This window comes from Amia ocellicauda, chromosome 13, assembly GCF_036373705.1.
Source record: "Amia ocellicauda isolate fAmiCal2 chromosome 13, fAmiCal2.hap1, whole genome shotgun sequence".
NCBI lineage: Eukaryota > Metazoa > Chordata > Actinopteri > Amiiformes > Amiidae > Amia > Amia ocellicauda.
The window spans coordinates 3,642,049-3,663,964 of NC_089862.1; the positions used below are offsets into that span (position 1 = coordinate 3,642,049).

General features: G+C 38.7%; 1 protein-coding gene across 6 annotated transcripts in view; it reads left to right on the forward strand.

Annotated features, from left to right (window-relative positions):
- Positions 1–5,037: 5,037 nt before the first annotated feature.
- fgfr3 (fibroblast growth factor receptor 3) overlaps positions 5,038–21,916 on the forward strand; it is a 62,211-nt gene continuing 45,332 nt past the window's right edge. The window contains exons 1-2 of one of the 6 annotated variants that reach the window (XM_066719722.1): positions 5,038–5,801; positions 11,054–11,291. In XM_066719722.1, coding sequence (XP_066575819.1) covers positions 11,123–11,291 — 169 coding nt within the window. In that variant the 5' untranslated portion in view covers positions 5,038–5,801; positions 11,054–11,122. The remainder of the gene's footprint in view (positions 5,802–11,053; positions 11,292–21,916) is intronic. The other 5 variants (XM_066719721.1, XM_066719726.1, XM_066719725.1 and 2 more) reach the window with 5 other exon arrangements.

Genomic DNA, 21,916 nt, shown 5'->3' on the forward strand with positions numbered 1-21,916 from the left:
GCCTCCTGTCTTTACTGTATTTCCTGTCCCATCTATGTCTAGTATATTCTTTTATAAGAGATTAAACATGGAATGTAGTTGAGACCTGATTAGAAAAAGTCTAACAATCGGTTGGCCTTTTAGCTGTTGATTGTAGTGTGCACTCTATTTACTTTTCTGGCAAAGTGCCTTACACAATACCATTCCTTGTGAAAAGGTTTGTATGGCCACATGAAACATAAGACAACAGCAGACAGGCTACCCATCAGAGGCTTATGCTGCATGTCATGGGTCTTGGGTGAATATGAATCTGTGTGTAGTTGATTGCAATAAAGCCCTTTCTCTTATAATTTTTCTTTGTAGTCAAACATTCTTGTTGCAGATATATGTTCATGTTTGTTACAGTCCTTTTTATAAAACGTTGCAGTTCTACAATAACCTATGCGTGACTAATCAATCATAAAGATGTTTGAATTGGAAGCCATTAAGACACTTTTGTCTCATTAACAATATAAACAGACACATATTATATATTTTGTTATATATGGTGGCTAATTACAAAGCTTAAAGTAAAACCCACCATCTCTCAGCCCTGTCTGTGTGGGCACTGTTGTGGAGAAGGGCACAGGAGTGGACCGGTTCGATAAAGTTTGCAGATAACATTTCCTTTGATCTCGTTGTGGAGAAACAATGCAGCATCTTTCAGCAGAAATGGGGTGAAATGAAGGCTACAAACGTGATGTGCATGTTTCAAGGTACTGTAGTTCGACCCCATTTATGCGATCTCGAGTTATTTTATTAATTATAATATTACAAGTTTTACTTCCTTTTGAAGTCGAAAACGTTGTATTTTAAACCATGTAAGAGATCGGCGCAGTTATGGTTGTATGATCTAAATGAAACCCTAATATCTACATGGAAGGCAACAAAAAAAGTGAATTAATTAGTGACTAATATATATACACACTGGGTGGAAACCTACCTTTTATGAGTCATTGCCACAACTCTTTATAGCTCTATGTTATTTGTGCTCTTAAACGTTTGATTGATATGAATTGTTAAATACACAGTTCTGTGTAGGGTTGCAAGGTGCAAACAACGAGGAGGACAAACAGAAAGCTTGTGTCAGTTCCAGCCCCTCACCCCCCAGATGATTTAAACGAAGTCTCCGACCTTTATTGTGTCATAAAGTTGCTCTGTCAAAACAGCCTAGAGAAATGATACTCATTGACGCTGTTTTACAGCTTATTTTACTGAATCAGTGGCACAGTCCCTTCAGTTTTACTCCGCTAATTGGCTTGTAAGCTAAATGAGGACATGATAGGTTTACACAAACGAGCAATGATTAGGATTCACAAGGCCACCTCGTTGCCACATTCTAAACATATTGCTAAATTACCATGCGGCTCTTACCTAAAAGGGTGAAAAACGAATGTGAAACTTAAATTATATAATTTGGAGAGAAGCCTTTACACTGTTTAGTATGTAATTATTTTTTATTAATATTTGTTATTTTTAAAACAAACGAAAAAATGTATCTTCGGTTGTTTGCCAAGCTGTTGAGTCACCTAACCACCTAAGTCGTCTTATTGCCTGTGAAGTTCTAGCCTTGCAGAACAAACACGTCGCCCGTAAGCCACACAATATTTCTGGCATGGGTAAATATTGAACTCATCAGTTGTGTGCAGCGACGTATTTCATTAAATATAGACTCGTCATTGAGGTTTCCAAGTCAAACGGGACGGCGTTGATTGTATTTATTTTTTGTTCAATAAATGTCGGTACATAAAAGCAGTTTGACATTACCTTTGCTTTTCAACTGTTTCTCATTTCACTAATCTAGCCTAAATGGTGGCCAGATGATGTCCACATAAACTTTATTTAAATAAATACAAATCCTCCAAGGTGATTTACTGTCTTTAATTTGAATCTTTGCTATATTATGAGAGAGAGAGAGAGAGAGAGAGAGAGAGAGAGAGAGAGAGAGTCTGGCAGAAGGAGGGGGAGTCTAATGTTCGCTGGAGCGGCAGGGGGTCAGCTGGGTCTCAGGCATCCTAAATTAGACTCATCAGTACAGGGATTCTGACCATTGTTTGGCGGGCTGTAAAACTGTCATTGGTTGGCACTTTGTAGTTTGCTTCCCAAGATTTTCTAAGGGCTTCTTTTGCAACCACCCCCCCCCCCCCACCCATGCCAGTGTGGAACCTTTGTCTTTTTCGGGAGGTGCTGGCCTTTGCGAAATGCCAGGGTATTGAGAGTTCAATATTTTAAATTACATTAGTCAATCCATGTTCTCCAACACGAGAAGCTCTGCAATGCAATACTTAAAAATGAATACATCTATTCTGCAGATATATTATTCTTGGATACCTATGATTTGGATCTGGGTTATAAATGTACCTGTGATGCAAGAGCCAAATTATGCAATTTCACTTTTCCAGTGTAGAGCTGGTTTCACAGGCCTTGATTAGCACTACTCTTTATCCAAAATGATGGGCTATTAGGTAGCCCAAGACTAGTGCTTATCTGGGTCTGTGGAACCAGCCCTGGCACTCTGTATGTGAAATCAGTTCTTATACACTACATCTGTATGGTGTGCAATCTGCTGAAAGCACTAATGGAGCTGAAGTGCCTGTACAGCAAATCGCCCTTATAGATCTGCACTTTTTGTTTTCTAAGTGCTCTTGTATTTGATCAGTTAGTGTGAATCTATTAAGTAAATGAGAAAGACCGTATGCATATCACGTGCACCCAGACTCACTCTGACACTAGGGCACCCCCTGCAGAATGGTGAACAAAAACAGGTGTCATAATAATTATACAGTAGCCATAGCATGCAAACAACAAAACTCAATTTAAAGTTCAAGCAAAGGCCAATGAGGGGGATATAATTTACATATAGAGGGACTGAAATGTCCCACATGTCAGCAGAATCACATTTTATATGTATGGAAATGTTTTCATAGTTTAAGTTCCTGACTGTCATTGTTTGGTGTTTTAGTCCTTTAATTATTATTATATAGGATAAAATGATAATTAGACATGATATACCTTGCAGTTACCTGAATATGAATAAGACAAGGAACCGATGAACCGATACGATCAGTACAGCTATGTGTATCTCAGTTATTTTCCACAACTATTATTCATGAAGTTGTATTTATAACTATTATTTTTACTTTATTTGAAATATATATGCCTTAAATTTGTTTAATTAGTCACCTTTAATCCTCACAATGACCTTCTCTCATCTGTGGCTACCAAATCAGCTCAATCAACCAAATTACCTCCCTGGAAAAAAGTTTTGGTTTCTGGAGGTATAACTCAGCAAAAACAAGTTTAATTTTGTTCCACCAAGGTGAGGAACAGCTTCTTTCTAGAAAACCCCAACACTGAACATATTCTTGCTGGTTGTGCTAAGATCTGAAAATCATATTATTCCATGAGTTCCATATTATATCTAAAATAGTCTCTTTTCAATTGCAATTGCAAGTATTGTATGCAATATGAAAAGCATGCCTCTAAACACTAATGCATTTTTAATTGTTTCTTCAACTCGTTTGCTAATTAATGTCATGTTTTCAATACGTTTGTCATTACTTCGGCTGTTAATGTGTTATGGTGGTGTTAACTAATAAAACCATATAGCCTATGTAAAACGGTGTTAAACACAATTATGTGTTTTCCTTTCCCTGGTGACGTTGTGTATTAGCGGTGGTCGTGCAGTGTTATTTGCAGAGAGAAGAATAGTGACTGGCTTGCTTGAAAAGGGGCCCAGTTGTATGAATGTGTATTCTCCTAGCTGCCGGAGCAAATACGGTCGGAGTGGTGGGGCTGCGTGTGTGCTGAGTGGCAGAGGCCATCTGCCCAGGGCCTGAGAAAGGGAGGGCTCTCATTTACAAAATATGCTAATCGCGAAAATCACTGCCTTATTGCTTTGTGTTCAAACTCTGCCCCACCGTGGATTAATTCAAATTCCCAATTATTACACATTTCATTACGCCTATTAAAAAAGAATTTAAAATAAGTATCTGAAAAGTTGACGAATTGGTTGGCACGTTGAATGGAATGGAGAGGGAAAAGGAGACAGCTATTAATGTTTAAATTGGAGGACACAGAAAAGGCATAGAAGCACTAGGGCTCAGGAGGTCTTCATGTGTTTGGCAAACGGTTCTTGCTAGTGGCATTTACTTATTTATTTATTTTTACCGTTTTGCAAATATTGGTAATTTTATTGGGGCGTCATATTGAGTATATATACATACATACACGCACTCAAATCTTATATTTAAAGCATACAAAAAACTAAACTAAGTTATGTGGGTTCAATAAATAGTTTAATTTCACTGGACAAATGTGTGGATCTCCCTAATTATTTTTAAGATTATTCAATTGTGTGTGTGTCCTATGCCTTAGTTGTTTCTGTTTTTAATGTACTAAACAAAAAGTTGAGAAATATTTAAACAAAATGAAATATGCAGGCTAGATTACTTCTTGAAGGTTGATTCTTTAGCGAAGACTAAAGAATAAAGGAGACTCGCAAGGGTCAATTTAAAGCTAGTGAAGCTTAATTCACCTGTGTGTTTTTAACCATTAACCATTAATTACATATTAATAACAAATGCTGCCAAAATATCTAAAATAATTCGTGGACAATCCCATAGACCATTGTCTTTTAATTGAGTTGTGACGGAGTGAACCGTGCAAGACAATGCTCAACTTTGGAAAGTGCGTATGATAGCCTACATTTAGTCAAACGTTATGCAATTGGGTGTTGAAAGGCTGCAGGGAGATGAGAATTATCAAAACTGAGGTGTATGTTTTAGCGGGGTGTAAAGGATGTGGCAATTAATCATTTTTCACAATATGCTTTAATTTGCAATACAATTTCACCTGCTTACGTTAGGCTACTTAAGGAAGGCAAACACCTTATATGAATCGTTTTAAAAAGAGTGTTCAAATGGTTGGAGACGAATAGGTTAAACTGTCCTACGGCTGAACATCCATTTACTCAGTAACTGGATTTTGAGAAAGCGGGTTGAGGGGAGGTGCTAGTGTCACAGCCTCCACCCCGTTTCTCCCCCAAATTTCTCTTGCATGCTGCCTTTAACTCTCAAGGGGGCTGGGACAAGCAGAGCACTCGTAGCGGGTCTAGAGCCTGAAATCTGATCCTTGCTAATTTTTTTTTCTTTTTTCTTTCTGGTGCCTACAGCTTCAGGCTGCCAGTACAGGTCTGTAAGCCAAGCTTTCACACACAGACAGACGCACCAATAACAGCGCTCACACTTCCCAAGTAACCAGAGCACGCAGGCAGGCATTCATACTCGCAGAGCAACGGCAGGGAATACAGCGAGGGGAGGCTAGCATCAATACCACCGACCAACGCTGCTCTCCGAAACAGGACACGGGAGCGCAACTTCAACTTTAGGAGTGAACAGTTGTATTGGAGCACATCTTTGATAAAAAAAATAATAATAATAGCGTGGACATAAAACACACCGCACAATAATTAGCAAATTAAGCGCTGTTGTTGCGGCAGAAATTGGTGCGCCGCGCGCCTGAATTTGGAACGTTCCTTTCACCGGCTGAGCACGCGCCTGTTGGATTTATTTCAATTATCTTGTTTTTAATTGATCGCTGGTGCCGAGCTTTCTTCTGTTCCCGGGGACGGGATTTTGAAACATTGATTTGTTTGCCGCTGTTGTTGTAAAGTAGCCTACATTTGTGACTGACAGGCATTTCGTGTGCACATTCAGACCAGTTGAACAGGAATTCTGACAATTTGGAGTTCATCTGGCAAGACTGGTATTGGCCATCCTCAGGTTAGTACTTTTATTATGATTATTATTGTGATTTATTATTATTATTATTATTATTATTATTATTATTAGTAGTAGTAGTAGTAGTAGTAGTAGTAGTAGTGGCATAATTATTTTTATTTTAAGTTAAAGTTGTTTTGATTTAACATAAAATCACACGGGTTAGCTTGCAGAAATGTTTGTATGTACTTCCGTCGTTTTTGTGGCTTGGCAATTGTATATGGTATGTCATTTGCCAGTCATATTTTGTAGTCTCATGGTTTAACGATGTATTGTAAACAGATCAGGGTGATGCCAAACGTCAGACTGAGTGCCAGCAAACTTCATGTGTTGGTCTTTGCTATGGAGTGCCTGCAAAACCAGGGTGGCACAGCCCGTAGTAAAGCCAGCATACACCACAGGTTGTGCGTGGATTGACATTAAAAACCAAGTGTAGTGTAAATTAATTTGATCATTTGACATAGTAGCATCAAGGACGTCTGCATTTTGCCTTCTTTCAATCGATTGTGAATGGTTGTTCGTCTCCATTGTCATATAAAGCACGCAAGTAACAGTAGTAGTAACCAGTACATATGTAATTGTATCTATAATTTAGTAGCTATGGGTCTTTAGTTTTTGAAATCACGCAATTAACTGTTGTTTAAAGTGTGGGATTTCACTGTCGGTGGAGAAAAGCTTTGTTCCTTGGTATTGTACTCGATTTTAATGGACAGTGTTTAAACATCTGTCTGTACATCTGCATTTTTGTGAAGTGCTGCGTCCTATTGGCTGCGCATCTTCATATTTGTATATTTAACTGTCACACTGCAGTAGACTTTAGGTAAATATGCATCAGCAGTAAAAGAGGGAAGGGAAAAACACAAAAGGTGTGAAAATATCCCTTTTAGATGTCTCTCACTGTGACCAAATAGTGTAAAAGAAGGCGCCCTTTCTGTTCAGTCGTATTGTCTTATGTGTATATAAAGCTGAAGTTTATCCAAAGAGGCAGATCTTGGCTGCAGTACTGTAAACTCAGGGAGTTGGAGGGGTCAGCAGTTACACGGCGCCCAGCTTGTCCACTTCAGCACGCATTACGCAGGTTACCAAGATCAGTGACCTGAAGTTTCTCCAAGTAGATTTAATCATGTAAAGTATGCTGCTGAAAGTTTTGTTGTAGTTTTTTACAAAAAGGTATCTTCTCTTTTAATCTATTATGCTCACTCATAACTGGAAAAAACACACAACCAAAAAACAATGTCGTGTGGACAAATAATCAAATAAAGTTATGTCAATGCTAAAGGTAGTCTACAGTAATGGCATCGCACCTGACAGAAGTTTGAAACGGGTTAAAGCTTATACTTTCATTCAGAGGGATATATACATAATACTAATAATATTCCATACATTTGTGGAATCGTATTACAGAATAAATTCATATGCAATTGCTCGTTCTGTAACGCGAGGTCAGTGGGTTATATTTTAATTAGCCCCTAGAAATGTACATTGTATCCCATATGACTCTTATGACGTTTCCAGTGCTATAGAAAATACTTAACTCCCCATCTTCTGTACAATGCATCATTAATTAAATGCTTTTTATTTATAGTCTTCTTGGAGTGCAGTATATTACGGCCTGGGTGAATCAAGAGTGACAAGGTTATTTTAAGGCGTGGAGTGGTATTAATCGTGGTCTCATATGAAAATCATTGCCTCCTTCAAAGCCAGTAACTCCACCACATAGGGGTGTTAAGGGGAGCTAACAAGAGGAATTACCTCCAGCTGTAATATAATATCAGAGTAATCCGTGTAAGAAACCGTCAGGTAAAAAAAGAAGAAATGTAAAGTGTAGCCAGCATAGTTTTAACAGTATACAGTAAATTAACTTGGCTTGTGAAGATGCATGTCGTCTTGTGGGAACTAGATGCGGGTAGTGTTGGTCTTAAGCACAGCAAATTAAAATATATAAACAAAATTGAACAGGGAAGTCTAAAATGCACCGGAGAGGATTTATTCATTGTTCAGTTTGTCATCATACCTCCACTCTATCTCATTCTGTAATTCACAACACAGGGAGAGTTAAAACAGAATATTCTGGGACATTATCATGTCTTTGACTGAAAAATAAAAAAATAAAAATGTATAGCCTTAACAAAATAGTCATGCTTCACAAAAATACTTTTCATACATTTCTCACTGAAGAATTCAGAACTAATATGTTTACACTTGATCATCTATATTTGATGACTGAATAAATGAATGTTAATTAATTGGTTGAATCGAATCGAATCACACTTGAGCTCTATAAAATACATATTTTATAAAAGGCTCTTTGTGGATATGATTTATAAATGATTATACTTGTGTTTTGTACGTAAGTTGTGCATCACAGATGGAAGACATTAAATGAAATGAAAAGGACACAACTGCTTTTTTTTTTTCTGCTCATAATGGTGTGTCAGTGGAACACTCCAGATTTGCTCTTACTAGTTGAAACAGAAGTACATTTAAAATAGCTGTTTTCAATTAACTTTTCTCACTGCAGCTGCTTCCAAGAGACAATGAGGCCCGCCATAACAACACCGAAGACTGAAGCTAAACAGGGTTTAATGGGCAGTTGGCGTTGGTGTTTCAGATTAGAATAACCACCGCCAATTCAAAACCCTTCAGCTGCCATCCATTAAAATAAACAGGGGCAAAACAAATTTTCCAGATTGGAGTGAAATTGAATAGAAGTAACGGCTGATGTTTTAAACTGTGACCATCTTGTACTTGTGAACTTGGAGATGAGATTCTTTTTCTATGTTAATGATAGCCTGTGATAGACCACCCTTTATATTTTCCCCCCTGAAATCATTATGAATGAGAAAAATGTCTTTATAAGTGATAACAGTAAGCAGTGAGATGAGGTCACTGGGCTTCCAGATTTTGCCAATCTGTTTAATTGATCACACAAAGTTGATTTGCAGTGTCCTGGGTCAGGAAATCCTTTGCTAATTCAATTTATTATTTTCCTGATCAGATAAATTGTGAGTAGAAAATTAGCTCAACAAACCAGAGGGATAGGAAATTAGCTTTAAAATATGGAGCCTCCATCCTTTATATACATATAAAACTTGTGCTTCTGTACTTATATTTGATTAGAACTGACACCCTTCTCACAAAAACATCACCACCATCTTCTCGAACACACGCAGTCCAGAAGTGAGTAACCAGTTCAAGAATTGTTTGGTAAAGACAGTAGTACTTAAGTATGCTGAGACCAATTGTCAAAAATATTGTGGTTGTATTATACAGGTAAACTCACTGCATTGTATTTTACACCTTTGAGCAAATCTTGTAATTGCTGTACATACAAAGCAAATGAGTCGGTAAGAAAAATATAATTATCCTGCATGGAATCTTCAAGTTATTTTGTAGATACTGTTATGGGTATTTTGTGTTACCAGTCTTCCAAAAAATAGTTTCACTTATTGCAGTAATTTGCGTTTTGTAGCAATTAATGGATGAATGGGCATGCAGTACATATCAGGATAAATACTACGGACTAAAGCCATTCAAAGTATCAACTGTCAAATATCAAAAGACACACTGCTCCTGACTAGGTGACACATCAGTAGAATTTCTGATTCCTTAATTGAAAATAAAGTAAAAGCAATTTACTGTGTCTGACTAGCACGGACAGTTGTCTGCAGTTCATTGTTCCTCTTGCGTTTGTCATCCAAACACAGAGACATGGGTAGAGAGTTTAATGTTTAGTGTTTACCGTCTGATTTGTGCAATAGCCAGTGCTGTGAGCTAGTCTCTGGGCTCTTGTTAATCTGTAGGGATCTCACTTTCTCTCTTAAGTGAATCTCTCCAAACAAAAGCCCCTCTGGGTTCTTGACCTGACTGGCTGGGGGTGACCTCACTAGGAGGCTGATGGGAGGACAAAGACAGTCCCCAGTGCTGCAGTGCAAGGGTTCCTGGTGAGACAGATGGTCTTTATCGGGCACAACCAGGGAAGACAAATGGTCCTCCTGAAGCAGGACTCTGTTTTCCTCTGAGTCAAAGCTTAGTCGACTTCTTCGCAACATGTAGGTCTTTTCTTTGCACAATTATTTTGTGGGTATTAATTTTAGCAGCAGTAATAGTAATGGTGGCAATACTAAAATTTATTCCATGTAAATAAGCAGAAAAAACTACAGTAGTAACTTTCTTAAAAGGAATATAACAATTACAGTGCTGTATTGAAAACAAATCTCAGATTGTAGCGCAATTAGAAGCATGATTGACATTAACTACAATTAAATTGCAAGTTCAGGATTGAAATGCCCATCTTATAATTGGCCTTAATTATTGTTGGTTTAGAATAAATGTCATGTGCATCTTTTGTTCACAGCAAATCTTTGAATATTTTTTTTCAGAGGTATTAGTATGTTTTCTATGGCTGATATAGGCAAAGTGTGCAGTGGCTCCAATTGCTTTAATTATGTTCCTTCACTCCCAACACTCCTCTGAAATAACAACATGTTCCCACTTTTGTGTTGTTTATTGACAAAAATAAGAACACGTTTTACTCTGGGTAGTAAGAAACCTTCAAGATACACAATTAACTTGCTTATTATCTACAGCCAAGTTAGTTACTTTGCTATTAAAGAGGGTATTTTTCCTTCCTGAGGAAAATTAGCCTTTGGCCTGCACTGTGCAAAGTGCGGCCTTGAGAGGGATTTTTAGGTTATCTGTTGCAGGGCAATAAGGCATTTTGAATGCTGATGTAAGTGCTATTGGAAGGATAGTTGCTCTACACATGGTGCTTTTTTGAGATTAGATAAATCTGCCTGAAAATGGTGTCAGTTTACTGGTGGAATTAAATTGACTAATGTGTCTGGAGAAAAGCTTTGTTCAAGGTTCCTCTATCAAATTCTTGGGGAGAAGCTTTAGCGGTCTTATCCCGTTGTATAAATAAGCCTGGTTGGGGTCTGTGCTTCATTTAATCCAAGGGAGGAATAGGGAAATAAAATGCTAGAGCAACTTTACTGCAAAAACAAATACATAAAACAATTCTAAGCAACTGCCTGTTCTTTTAAGTGGACATTTAAACATTAAAAATCTATGTGTATAATGTTTAAAAAACACTGTTATGACATTCATCTTTCAAACTCATTTGGAAGTTGCACATCGTCTCTTACACAGAAACCAGTCCTTCTATGTAGTAAACAGCTTCAGGTAGAAAAATTATAAAATGCTTCTGGGGCACTTGTGATTGTAAACCCCCTCTGTTTTCTTGCGTTTTGCAGGCGAGTGAGAGCAGCCAGATTGGGGTGTGGAAGTGGCGCTCCAGTCCGTGACAAGCATGCACCCGGAGGATGTCTGAAGTCAGGTGGGGCTGCAGCAGTAGACGTCTCTCCGCTACCTTCAGAGGAATGATTGCCTTGTGGTGCACACTCTGCTTCTGTTTTGTCACTGTCAATGGCATTTCTGCTGCCCGGCTGCCCACTGCTCAGCCTGCAGAGAAGACGACAAGCAAGCCTACAGGTAAGGGTGGCTTTTCTGATAAAGAAACTAATTGCCAGTCAAAGATGGAAGAAGTAGGAACAAAACGAGAAAATGAAACAGTGCAAAAATAGCCAAATATTATATTTGAAAATGGATCATGGGAATGATATATAATGGATGATATAAAACCTAATTTTTATTGCTTCAAATATTTAGGTTAGCATTTCGATCTTAAGACAACAGATACCAAAACATACTCAACATTTAATCTCATATTCAACAAGTAAATTAAATAAAAACCTTTTTACTGCCCTGAATATAGCATATGCAGTCAGACCTCCACACGGATTCAAACTGAGCCCAAACAGAGCAACAAAACCCACAATGCCAAGAGACAGGTAGCCTATTGTTGGAGGGTTTGAACACTCTAATAACTCTAGAAGGAACAACGTCAACAATGCAGGCTCGTCTCACACACTTTGAGCCCTGTTACATGAGCACTGAAGAACACATGTAGGATTGCCCAGTTGAAGGACAGTTGTAAAACCTCCCTCATCAAGTTTTGTCCACATGGCACAGTCGGTCTCCCTTCAAACAGCTCCATATGCAGCTGAGATTAAAGGGCAGAAAAATAGGCTCCCTGTCATCAGCGCTCACCACAGTGCCACTGCATTCTAGTTACTTTACAGTAATAAACAGAAATTTAATCCTGAACAAGTTCAACTCATAATCCGATTCTTACTTGCCTTCTCCCGTGGTTCTGCTCTTTCCAAAAGGTTATTTGTTCTTTCTGTACAATTTAATAATGTTAATTTGATCTTCAGTACCTGTTTCAGCATTCATGCCCTGCATACTAGTCAGCAACTACATTAGCCGGATCTTTTTGTGGTGTGCAGTGCATCCAATCAGATGGCAAACTTGCTGCTGGCTTTTCATCAGAGTTAAGTTGTCTTCTTTGAAATCAGATTTAGTGCTATGGTTAAACCATTGTGTGAAAAAGAGAAGAGCCCCATGGCTTAGAGATAAGGCCTTGGAACAGGGCCACAAATGGTTCATTTAGAGAACCGTGAAGAGATACTCTGCTGATTGTGGTATTAGTTTTCTGCTCTGTCTTTCTCTGTCCGATCGTTGTCTCTGCAGGTAAGTGAAGTAGTGCCAGTGTGCAGATTTTATTGTAACTATTTTTATTAATACAGTCAGTGGAGAAGAGTGTGTAGGGTGGTGAACTGGCCATTCATCAGCTCTCTTGAAGCTTAATGTATCCAGTGGGGTGTTGCATGTACACAGATGGAATATCAGTGGGAATAAAGTGACAATCACTTATTGACATATGGCAAACATTGCTTGTAATTCTAGTTTTAAGAACTGGAAAATGGAAGAGAAGGTTAAACCTGGAGGTCCTTATTGTAAAATCAATGTGGTTGAGGTTTCATGCATTTTTTTCAAACTAATTTTGGTTGTGATTAAGATATGTGATACAACTACATGTGTGTTTCCCTTATCTTAGTACCAGAGTGGAAGAGTTGTCAAGCTGACATTAACTAAATATCTTGCAAGGATTCGTATGCCGCTCAATAGAAAAAGAGGACCTTTGGGTTTTGTATGTCAGTTTTGTGCTGGCTGTCATGTGGAGTGCAAGGTCTTATTTAGTGTTCCTCATGAGTACTGCCCCATGAGTATATGGCTTGTATTTTCAGTGCAGTTGTGACAGAGCTAACATTCAAGCGTGCACACCTCCGCACACTAGCTCCATTCACTTCTCTGACTCGCGTCATTTAGTGAGTCAGTGGGGAATACAATTTTAAAAAGTAATCTTTTGGCAAATCTGAAAACACAAGGTTATGCTCTGTAACTGATTGCTTGAATCTAAAAACAAGATAAATGAACCCTGAAGTCCTTCTACCCTGCTGGGATCCACTTATGTAAATTATTAAATGTAGTTTAGACATAGCCTACTTACACATTTCAGTGGTATTGACTCTGTGTGAAAAATCCTTTATTCTTCATTAATGCAAACTGCTTCAGTACAGGGCCTTTTTATTTATGTGAGTCTCTTCTTACACCCCTTATGTGAATAAATGTTTACTGTGTTTGACTGAATTACTGCAGCAGGCAGCGTATTTTATCACATTATTAAATAAATCTATTAAACCCAAATAATGATGGAACAACACAAGCAAGCAAAACAAAACACCCAATTGCATGGTGGTAAAAAAAACAACTTGTAAGTATAACATGCAGATTTTTAACCCAGAAAACACCTAGTTGGGTGGATTTCTAAAAACGCATGATATGAGCAGGGAACTGTTTTCTTTCTTTCTTTCAATTTTCATGCTATATATTTTTTATTGTAAAGAACAATCCCCTTAAATCTTTCTGAAAGAAATGTAAATCTAGTTCTTCAATGGATTTGCTAGAATGGAAACTGACAGTCCAATACATTTACCTTCTTATGCTATCATTTCAGGGGGCCAAGAAGGTGTTTGTGTTAGTTAATGTAATGGTTTCTGTGTGTGTGCGTGTACATGTGTGTCTGCGTATGTGTGTGTGTATGTGTATGTATGTTAGTGTGTGAGTGTTTGTGTGTGAGCGTAATTCTGTATGCTGATGGGTGAGTGTGTGTGTGTCTGTGTTTTGTATGTGTATGTGTGTGTTTTGTGTGTGTGTGTGTCGTGGAAGAGCAGGAGGCATTACCTTTAAACCCCTCCTTCAATTAACACTATAAATCACACCAGGGGTTGTTTTTCACAGCGTAAATGAGCTGATTTATGTCCGACAACACCTCAGCATGGCTCACACAGTCGCTGCTGAAGAGCTTGCTTCTAAATGGAAAATAAGGTGTGTTGAGCTCTAGTACTTCAAATGATTCCTTAAAGCTACACGCTCAGCAACTGTGCATACAGCAGGAAAGATATCCCCAAACAAAAAAAAAAAAAGAAAGGCTACAGGCTCAGCTCTATATAACCCATTTTCTTCTTTATTTTTTATGTTCACATAAAAATTGTGTTGCTTACCAATCCTTACCAGTAATTAATTATACTGAGGGATGAGTCATTTAATAAGGATAAGGGCTGTCATTCTGTTTCATCCAGTGCAGAATTATTCCATAATTGCAGACATAGAATTTAACATTTGCTTGTAATCATATGCTTATTGCTTTCAAGAATCAGCCACGTCTCCTCATGTTCATATTAGTTTCCAGATTTTTTCATTGACATTTCATCCCCATAATTGCTAAAAGCATATTAACATATGGAGAATCAAAAATTAATCTGTAGCATTTTTATTTAATAACTCTTTTTAGTATTTAGTAATTCCATGAAGGGTTCCTTCCTAAAATGACTGCTGGGCTTGATTAGGCTATTTTTATGTAATGTACAGCAAGTACTGTGGTGGAATATGGTGTAGTTCTGTGACTGTTGTAGAGTAAGGGCGCTTTAGTTAGAAGTTGTTGACAGGTCAAGTCCAGTTTTATTGTTTTATTATTCACCTGACATAAATAACAGAATTAAATTATTGACAAGCCTTGCACAAACCATAATATTTGAAACAGTCATACATGTTTACAGGTTTCATTCACTGTGAAACCTCCACGTTCGACAATTCGCTGTCCCCCATTCCTTCCCGGGGATGATTTGCTTGAACTTCCCCCCGGGTCGATGATCTGTGTACTCACTGTGGGGTAGATGGTGGTAAAACATGCTAAACATGTTGAGAACATTCATAGTCCTAACAGCTCCTCTGACGTTAGAGTTCTGTGTCTGTGCCTGCCTTTGACTTTTTAGGATATTTTGTTTCCTTACTGGGGCCAAGAAACCAATTTGATAGTTTATTTCCTAAAATATCCAGTCTTATTACCTCATATCAAGGGGGCTATATTCCTAGAAAACATAACAACGATGGAGCAAAACTGAAAACAAATTGATGATTAAGTAGAATTATGAAGTAGATTATTACTAAATATAGAGAGAGAACTGTATCAAATGAATTTGGCTTAGGAGCAGCCACTGATGGGGCCTGAACAGCCACAGCCTTTGTTTGTGTTGGTGTGGTGTACCCTTCCATAAACAAAAGCCCCCATTAAGGAGCAAGGCCTGTTGGAGTAGCAGCATGTGCGTATACAGTCAGCGCTATCTCACAGGAGGTGTTTGATAGCGCCACAGCTATTAGACAGCCCCACTGGGAGGTGTTCTGCTCTTGGCAGGGAGAAGGCAGATGGCAAGTTGTGAGCTGTACACAGTCCAAACAGAAAACAACAGAGGCCTCATCTGTAGTTCTTGACCAGAACCCCCACCGCCTTCACCCTTCCACTGCAGCCATGTTCCAGTCCAGTTTATTTTGTGTGTTTTGTGAATGAAAGCTACGGAAAGAGAGAGCTCCAATGTAGATTCCAACTGGCTCATTGGGGGGTGACTGGGGAATTCATTGCTGTTATTATTTTTCCAGATTACGTTATTTTTGTATTGCCTAGATTAGAACCTTGTGGTCAGGTCAGACTAACCTCCAGCCTCCTCCATTCATAATTATTTTTATAATTCAAATCTAACAGGCACTGTAGGGTGATTAAGTTAAGTTTGCTTTCAAAGGAGAAAGTGCCTTTTTGACATGTGCTTTTGTTTATGCTGGGGTTGATGGTCCTAGTATTGAAACCACAAGCCTGTTCTATTTCTCAGATTGTTATGGTTATTTTGCCAGGAGACCCACAAAAAAATGTATTTGAAATGTTCTCTTAGATTGTTTCTCAAATATTAAAGCTGATACACTTACTGTTAAGAAGATGCATCGAAGAACCAAAAATGTCAGGTCCAGTCATGCAAATCTACAGTCTCACATGGTGTTGAGATGGAGTTGACCTTTTTCTAGCTTTCATTCATTATTCATGTTTTTTTTTCCTCCAAGGTTTCTATGCCGTGTCAAAGTAATATACACTCACCTAAAGGATTATTAGGAACACCATACTAATACTGTGTTTGACCCCCTTTCGCCTTCAGAACTGCCTTAATTCTACGTGGCATTGATTCAACAAGGTGCTGAAAGCATTCTTTAGAAATGTTGGCCCATATTGATAGGATAGCATCTTGCAGTTGATGGAGATTTGTGGGATGCACATCCAGGGCACGAAGCTCCCGTTCCACCACATCCCAAAGATGCTCTATTGGGTTGAGATCTGGTGACTGTGGGGGCCAGTTTAGTACAGTGAACTCATTGTCATGTTCAAGAAACCAATTTGAAATGATTCGACCTTTGTGACATGGTGCATTATCCTGCTGGAAGTAGCCATCAGAGGATGGGTACATGGTGGTCATAAAGGGATGGACATGGTCAGAAACAATGCTCAGGTAGGCCGTGGCATTTAAACGATGCCCAATTGGCACTAAGGGGCCTAAAGTGTGCCAAGAAAACATCCCCCACACCATTACACCACCACCACCAGCCTGCACAGTGGTAACAAGGCATGATGGATCCATGTTCTCATTCTGTTTACGCCAAATTCTGACTCTACCATCTGAATGTCTCAACAGAAATCGAGACTCATCAGACCAGGCAACATTTTTCCAGTCTTCAACTGTCCAATTTTGGTGAGCTTGTGCAAATTGTAGCCTCTTTTTCCTATTTGTAGTGGAGATGAGTGGTACCCGGTGGGGTCTTCTGCTGTTGTAGCCCATCCGCCTCAAGGTTGTACGTGTTGTGGCTTCACAAATGCTTTGCTGCATACCTCGGTTGTAACGAGTGGTTATTTCCGTCAAAGTTGCTCTTCTATCAGCTTGAATCAGTCGGCCCATTCTCCTCTGACCTTTAGCATCAACAAGGCATTTTCGCCAACACAGGACTGCCGCATACTGGATGTTTTTCCCTTTTCACACCATTCTTTGTAAACCCTAGAAATGGTTGTGCGTGAAAATCCCAGTAACTGAGCAGATTGTGAAATACTCAGACCGGCCCGTCTGGCACCAACAACCATGCCACGCTCAAAATTGCTTAAATCACCTTTCTTTCCCATTCAGACATTCAGTTTGGAGTTCAGGAGATTGTCTTGACCAGGACCACACCCCTAAATGCATTGAAGCAACTGCCATGTGATTGGTTGGTTAGATAATTGCATTAATGAGAAATTGAACAGGTGTTCCTAATAATCCTTTAGGTGAGTGTAGATTTAGATTTTTTAAGAAAGCACTACATAATAAGTACATAAAGAAATGTGTAATAGTTATCAGACTTACTAAATACTCAGAGGACAGACAAGAACACAGGGATATTTCTCTCTAGTGATGAACCTAATCAGGAATTATATCTACAACTGCATAATAATTACCAAAACTATATTGCTGTATTCACAAATCACATTTCCCCCTGTATTTTGTCACAAAGTCTTAATTGCCTGGTCTTCCTTAGACATGAATGTATATTTTACAGATCACTGGTTCTTCTTCTTAAACTCCAAGATGCAAACCTATCTATCAGTATCTCCAGTTATGATCTATAACATCATCACATTGCTTTCCTTTGAACCCAGCTAGGGTGCTGTGCTGTAGCTGCAGCCACCAATTATATAGTACTGTACAGTAAGTCGACCGCAAGAAACAGTTGTTAGAAATTTTCCATTGCTTTTTTTTTTGTTTCCAGTCTGAAATATAGGATTATTGCTTTTACTGGTATGAAAATTGATTGGCTGATTGTCAAACAAGCTCTTGGTTATAACTGGAAATGCATCTAAAGTTTCATTTCGCAAAAGACAAAACCTTTTTTTTCTTCTTCAAGATGAACTAAGTTCAGTTGTTCAAATTCGGGTCCTAATTGTTTTAGGTTTCAACTGTAAGACACATTAGGGTATGAAGAGTTTGCTGTTGAGGTTGTATAGATCAATTTCTGATCAACAATATTGAGCTGGCCTGCAGTTCTTAGTAATCATAAAAGGAGGAAGGTCAGTAGTGTGTAACTCTGCTGGGATTCCCTAACAAGGCTGTGGCCTAAAAAAATAAATAAAGTGGGTGCTAATGTTCAAAGCAGCTTGCGAAGACGTCCTGTACCAACTGTACGCAATTGTTACTTTAAGCAAAAGGCCCTCTCTCTAGCCCCTGTTGTTTTTTGGTTTATGTTGGTAGGGGAGTCGGGGTGGCTGGGAGGAATGTCTATGTCTATGCTCGTGCTGTTAATATTTCCTATGATATATGAAAATACATGTTCACTGTGAATGCTTTCACATAATTAGATTTAATGTGTTGTGGATGTCTGTGTGAGGCAGCAATTTATTAAAAAAAAAAAAAGATTCACTTTTTCCAACAACTGATCAATCATTATCTATGTATTTAACAACTAATTATTGCTTTATTGTATAAAGTAATGTGAAGGAGGATAAATACAACAAGTAGCTCAAGTCAAAGCAAGCTTAACCAGGAGCCAACTGAAGCAATGAACAGAGCAGCCAGTGAATTTGAGCTGGCAGTAATTAAAAACATCTGGGAAATAAACTCCCAAATGCATAACAAAAGAGCGATAAATGGTGTGTGAGGGGAGGCTTGGTCTGGCAACTTAATAAATTATGTTTTATATACCTTTCACAGAACATGAGCTCAGTGGTTGACATTAGCCATCTTTCAAGACTCCCCTCAGTTCTCATAGTAAGAAAGAAAGGGACAATAAAGAATAACAGGCATCTGTCTGACACAGGAAGACTCCGAAAATAGTCACCTCCTAAAAGATTACTTCCCCATGGAAGTTATTAAGGAAGTTCGAATTATGTCATTGAATTCAATTAGAAAATAGTTTGTGCTTTTAATTTATTCCAAATGATTAGCAGGTTCTAATTGTTACCTACTGGCGAAAATGCATCACTGAAGAAAAGAGAATGGCTTTGTGTATAACCGCCTCCTTTTATGATATCCTACCAGCTAAAAGGAAGCTGTTTCTCTATAGAGACTGTGTGTTTTGTTTTTTGTTCATTTGTTCATTTTTTATTTTGTTTTCGTTGATTGCCTTTGTTGTGTTCATTGTCTTAGAATAAACTGTTTGTTGAATGATTTGTCGGCCACTCTGCATGAATCATCATTCGTTTTTTTCAATAATAATATGAAGGAGGGGTAGTAGTGATAGTGGTGGTAGTAGTATCATAAAAAAGAAGTATGTTGCAATCAGTCTATGACCATGAGTGTCCATTCACAGTATAATTGTGGGTCTGTAGTATTCTAGATAATCCCCATTCAGGCTCATACAAACACGGGTGAGATGATGCATAGTCCTGTTACTGTAGCTGTTAAAGGGTCCTGACCCCTCTGTGATGAGGTCCTCTAGTGTAGCATTCCACAGCTGCCATGGGTATATATGTCTTTCCTGTGATTGTCAGGGCAGACTGAAAGTAAACACAAGTCTACAAATGGAAATGAGTATGTGCTGAGGCACTGGGACTCCGGGAGCTTTGGGGGTGTATGGGTGGCGAGGGGAGCTTATCACTGCAGATCCCTGTAGAGCCGCCATTCAATGCCACTTTCACTGCAGCTAAACTGCCTGAGCCTTTTGTTTCTTCTGTGTTTGTGAGCAAAGAAAGACTTTCCCCCGAGAATGAAATCAGCAGTTAGTGTCAGATCCGGACTAAAGTGGGCAATTACAGACAGGTTTTGAAAAAGACTTGTCACTTTGTTGCAAAAATGTATTTTTTCAATTATATATATTTTATTGGTGGGGTGTGATGTATATGTTTAGTTAATTAGGCAGAAGGGTAGGTAGTACATTTTCTTCATTAGTTTGCTACATAGTTTCAATGTCACAATACCATTAAAAGTAACCAAACTCTTTGATGGTAATAAATGTTACTTAATTGAATGTACCACCCTGCTGCTATCAAATTGGTGCATCTTCATCAGTAGTGTTAGATTAATGAAGAGAGATGTCGAAACACCCATGAGAGAGTGTTCACCACTGAGTTTGCTTTGATCATAAGCACCTCAGGAAGTAAAATCAATAGTCCTTGTTCATACGCGTCTTAAAATTAGCAACTTGTAGTTGCTTCAGTCTCCTACAAAATGTATGCAAAGTTCAGTAACAGTTTCATAATAATGTGTTGCTCTTACTTTTGTGCTTTTTATTTGTTTTCTTTATTTCTTCCTTGAAAGGTTTTTAGGAATGTTTTTCTATCGGTCTTTTTGAAAAGAATGTTAAAGACGGCCAGGGAGGAGAATTGCCTCTGAGCTCTGCGATATCAGTGAGCGAGCATTCTGTACGTGTCCCTTGGGACACTTTTGATATCTATGTTAGAGAGCCTTCATGCGTCCCGGCAGGGTCCCTTGACCTCCTGACCTGCAACACTGTGTGGAGCTGGCTGTTCCGGGGGTGTTGGGTCCTGGTCAGACAGCATGTGAAGAGCAGGGTTTGCCCCATTGCCCCAGCCCCACGCGGGCCTGAGAAACACACAGCAGGGTTCATAGTAGGGTCAGCAAGGTGAAAGGGGAATCTTTTTTCACTTTGGAAGATGTTTCAATCAAATCACAATGTCTTGACTGAGTTCAAGTGGGTACTTGCTGCTCCACAGCTGGAAATGTGCCCTCCCCCTCCATTTCATGGTCAATGCTGCTCTTTTGGATTTCGTTTTTTTTTTTTCTAATCTGTATTGTTACGTTATTCAGTTTTTGTCTTTGTGTTATGAAGTATTTTTATTGTCATCAGCTTTATTGGGCTTGCTTGTAAAGTTTTTTTTTTTTTAATGAAAACTAACATGTTTAACTGTCTTTTACATCTTCAAAGAAAATAAGTGTTTTTAAGAAGGTACTAAAAAGCCTAACTCCTGAACAGGTTTTTTTTTAGATTGTGCGATTATATAATTGTTAAAACTCTTAAGCCTTCAAAGTCGTTGCTAGTATTACTGTACTTACTTATACAGTTTACAAATTTCAGAGCTTACAAGGCTTTTCTATTGGCACACAAAATGCATATGCAATGCATTCCAGACTGAACGGTGTTTCATAAGTGAACAGGTCAATTGAATCCCTTTAGACGAGAACAAAGAAGGCTTTGAAGAGATGGTGGTCAGGTCTCCAAAATGCTGCAGGGGACTGACATAGCCAATCCTGATCACACCTTTGAACAGAGAACTGTGGACTAGTCGATATAGCTGAAAATGATGTGAAGAATTAACAGTGGGTGCGTGGAACAAATTTCCAAATGATGTGCAGCTTGATGGAGAATCTGGAATAACAAGGTCCTGCCAGTCAGATGAGCATGATGGGCCAAATGGCCTTGTTTGTTCCGTTTAAGTCATCTTTCATGTCTTGACCATTTTGCTGCAGTTCTTATATCAGCAAGCCATTAGCAACCGGACAAGCATGTTGGCTCCCTTGTATTCATAACTCTTATGTTATATTATGCTCTTAAGTTAGAGAGACAGATCATTCTTCCAAGACAAACTCTTACAGTGCATTTCTAGTGTTGAAACTAGGCCAGTCGTCTTTGGAATGACAATTACCGCTGACTAAATACAGTCCCAGTTGGAGGCTGGGGGGGGTGTTGAAAAGAGTGAAGACTGTTTGGCTTTAACAAGGCACTTTGGATGTACAGTAGCTTCCGATGTTAATTAGTGGTTCCGTGCAAGGGGGAAAAAAAGATGGATGTTTTGAAGCTACAACTATCTTTACTTTGGGCTTTGATAACATGCCGTGCACTACAGAGGAGAAAAG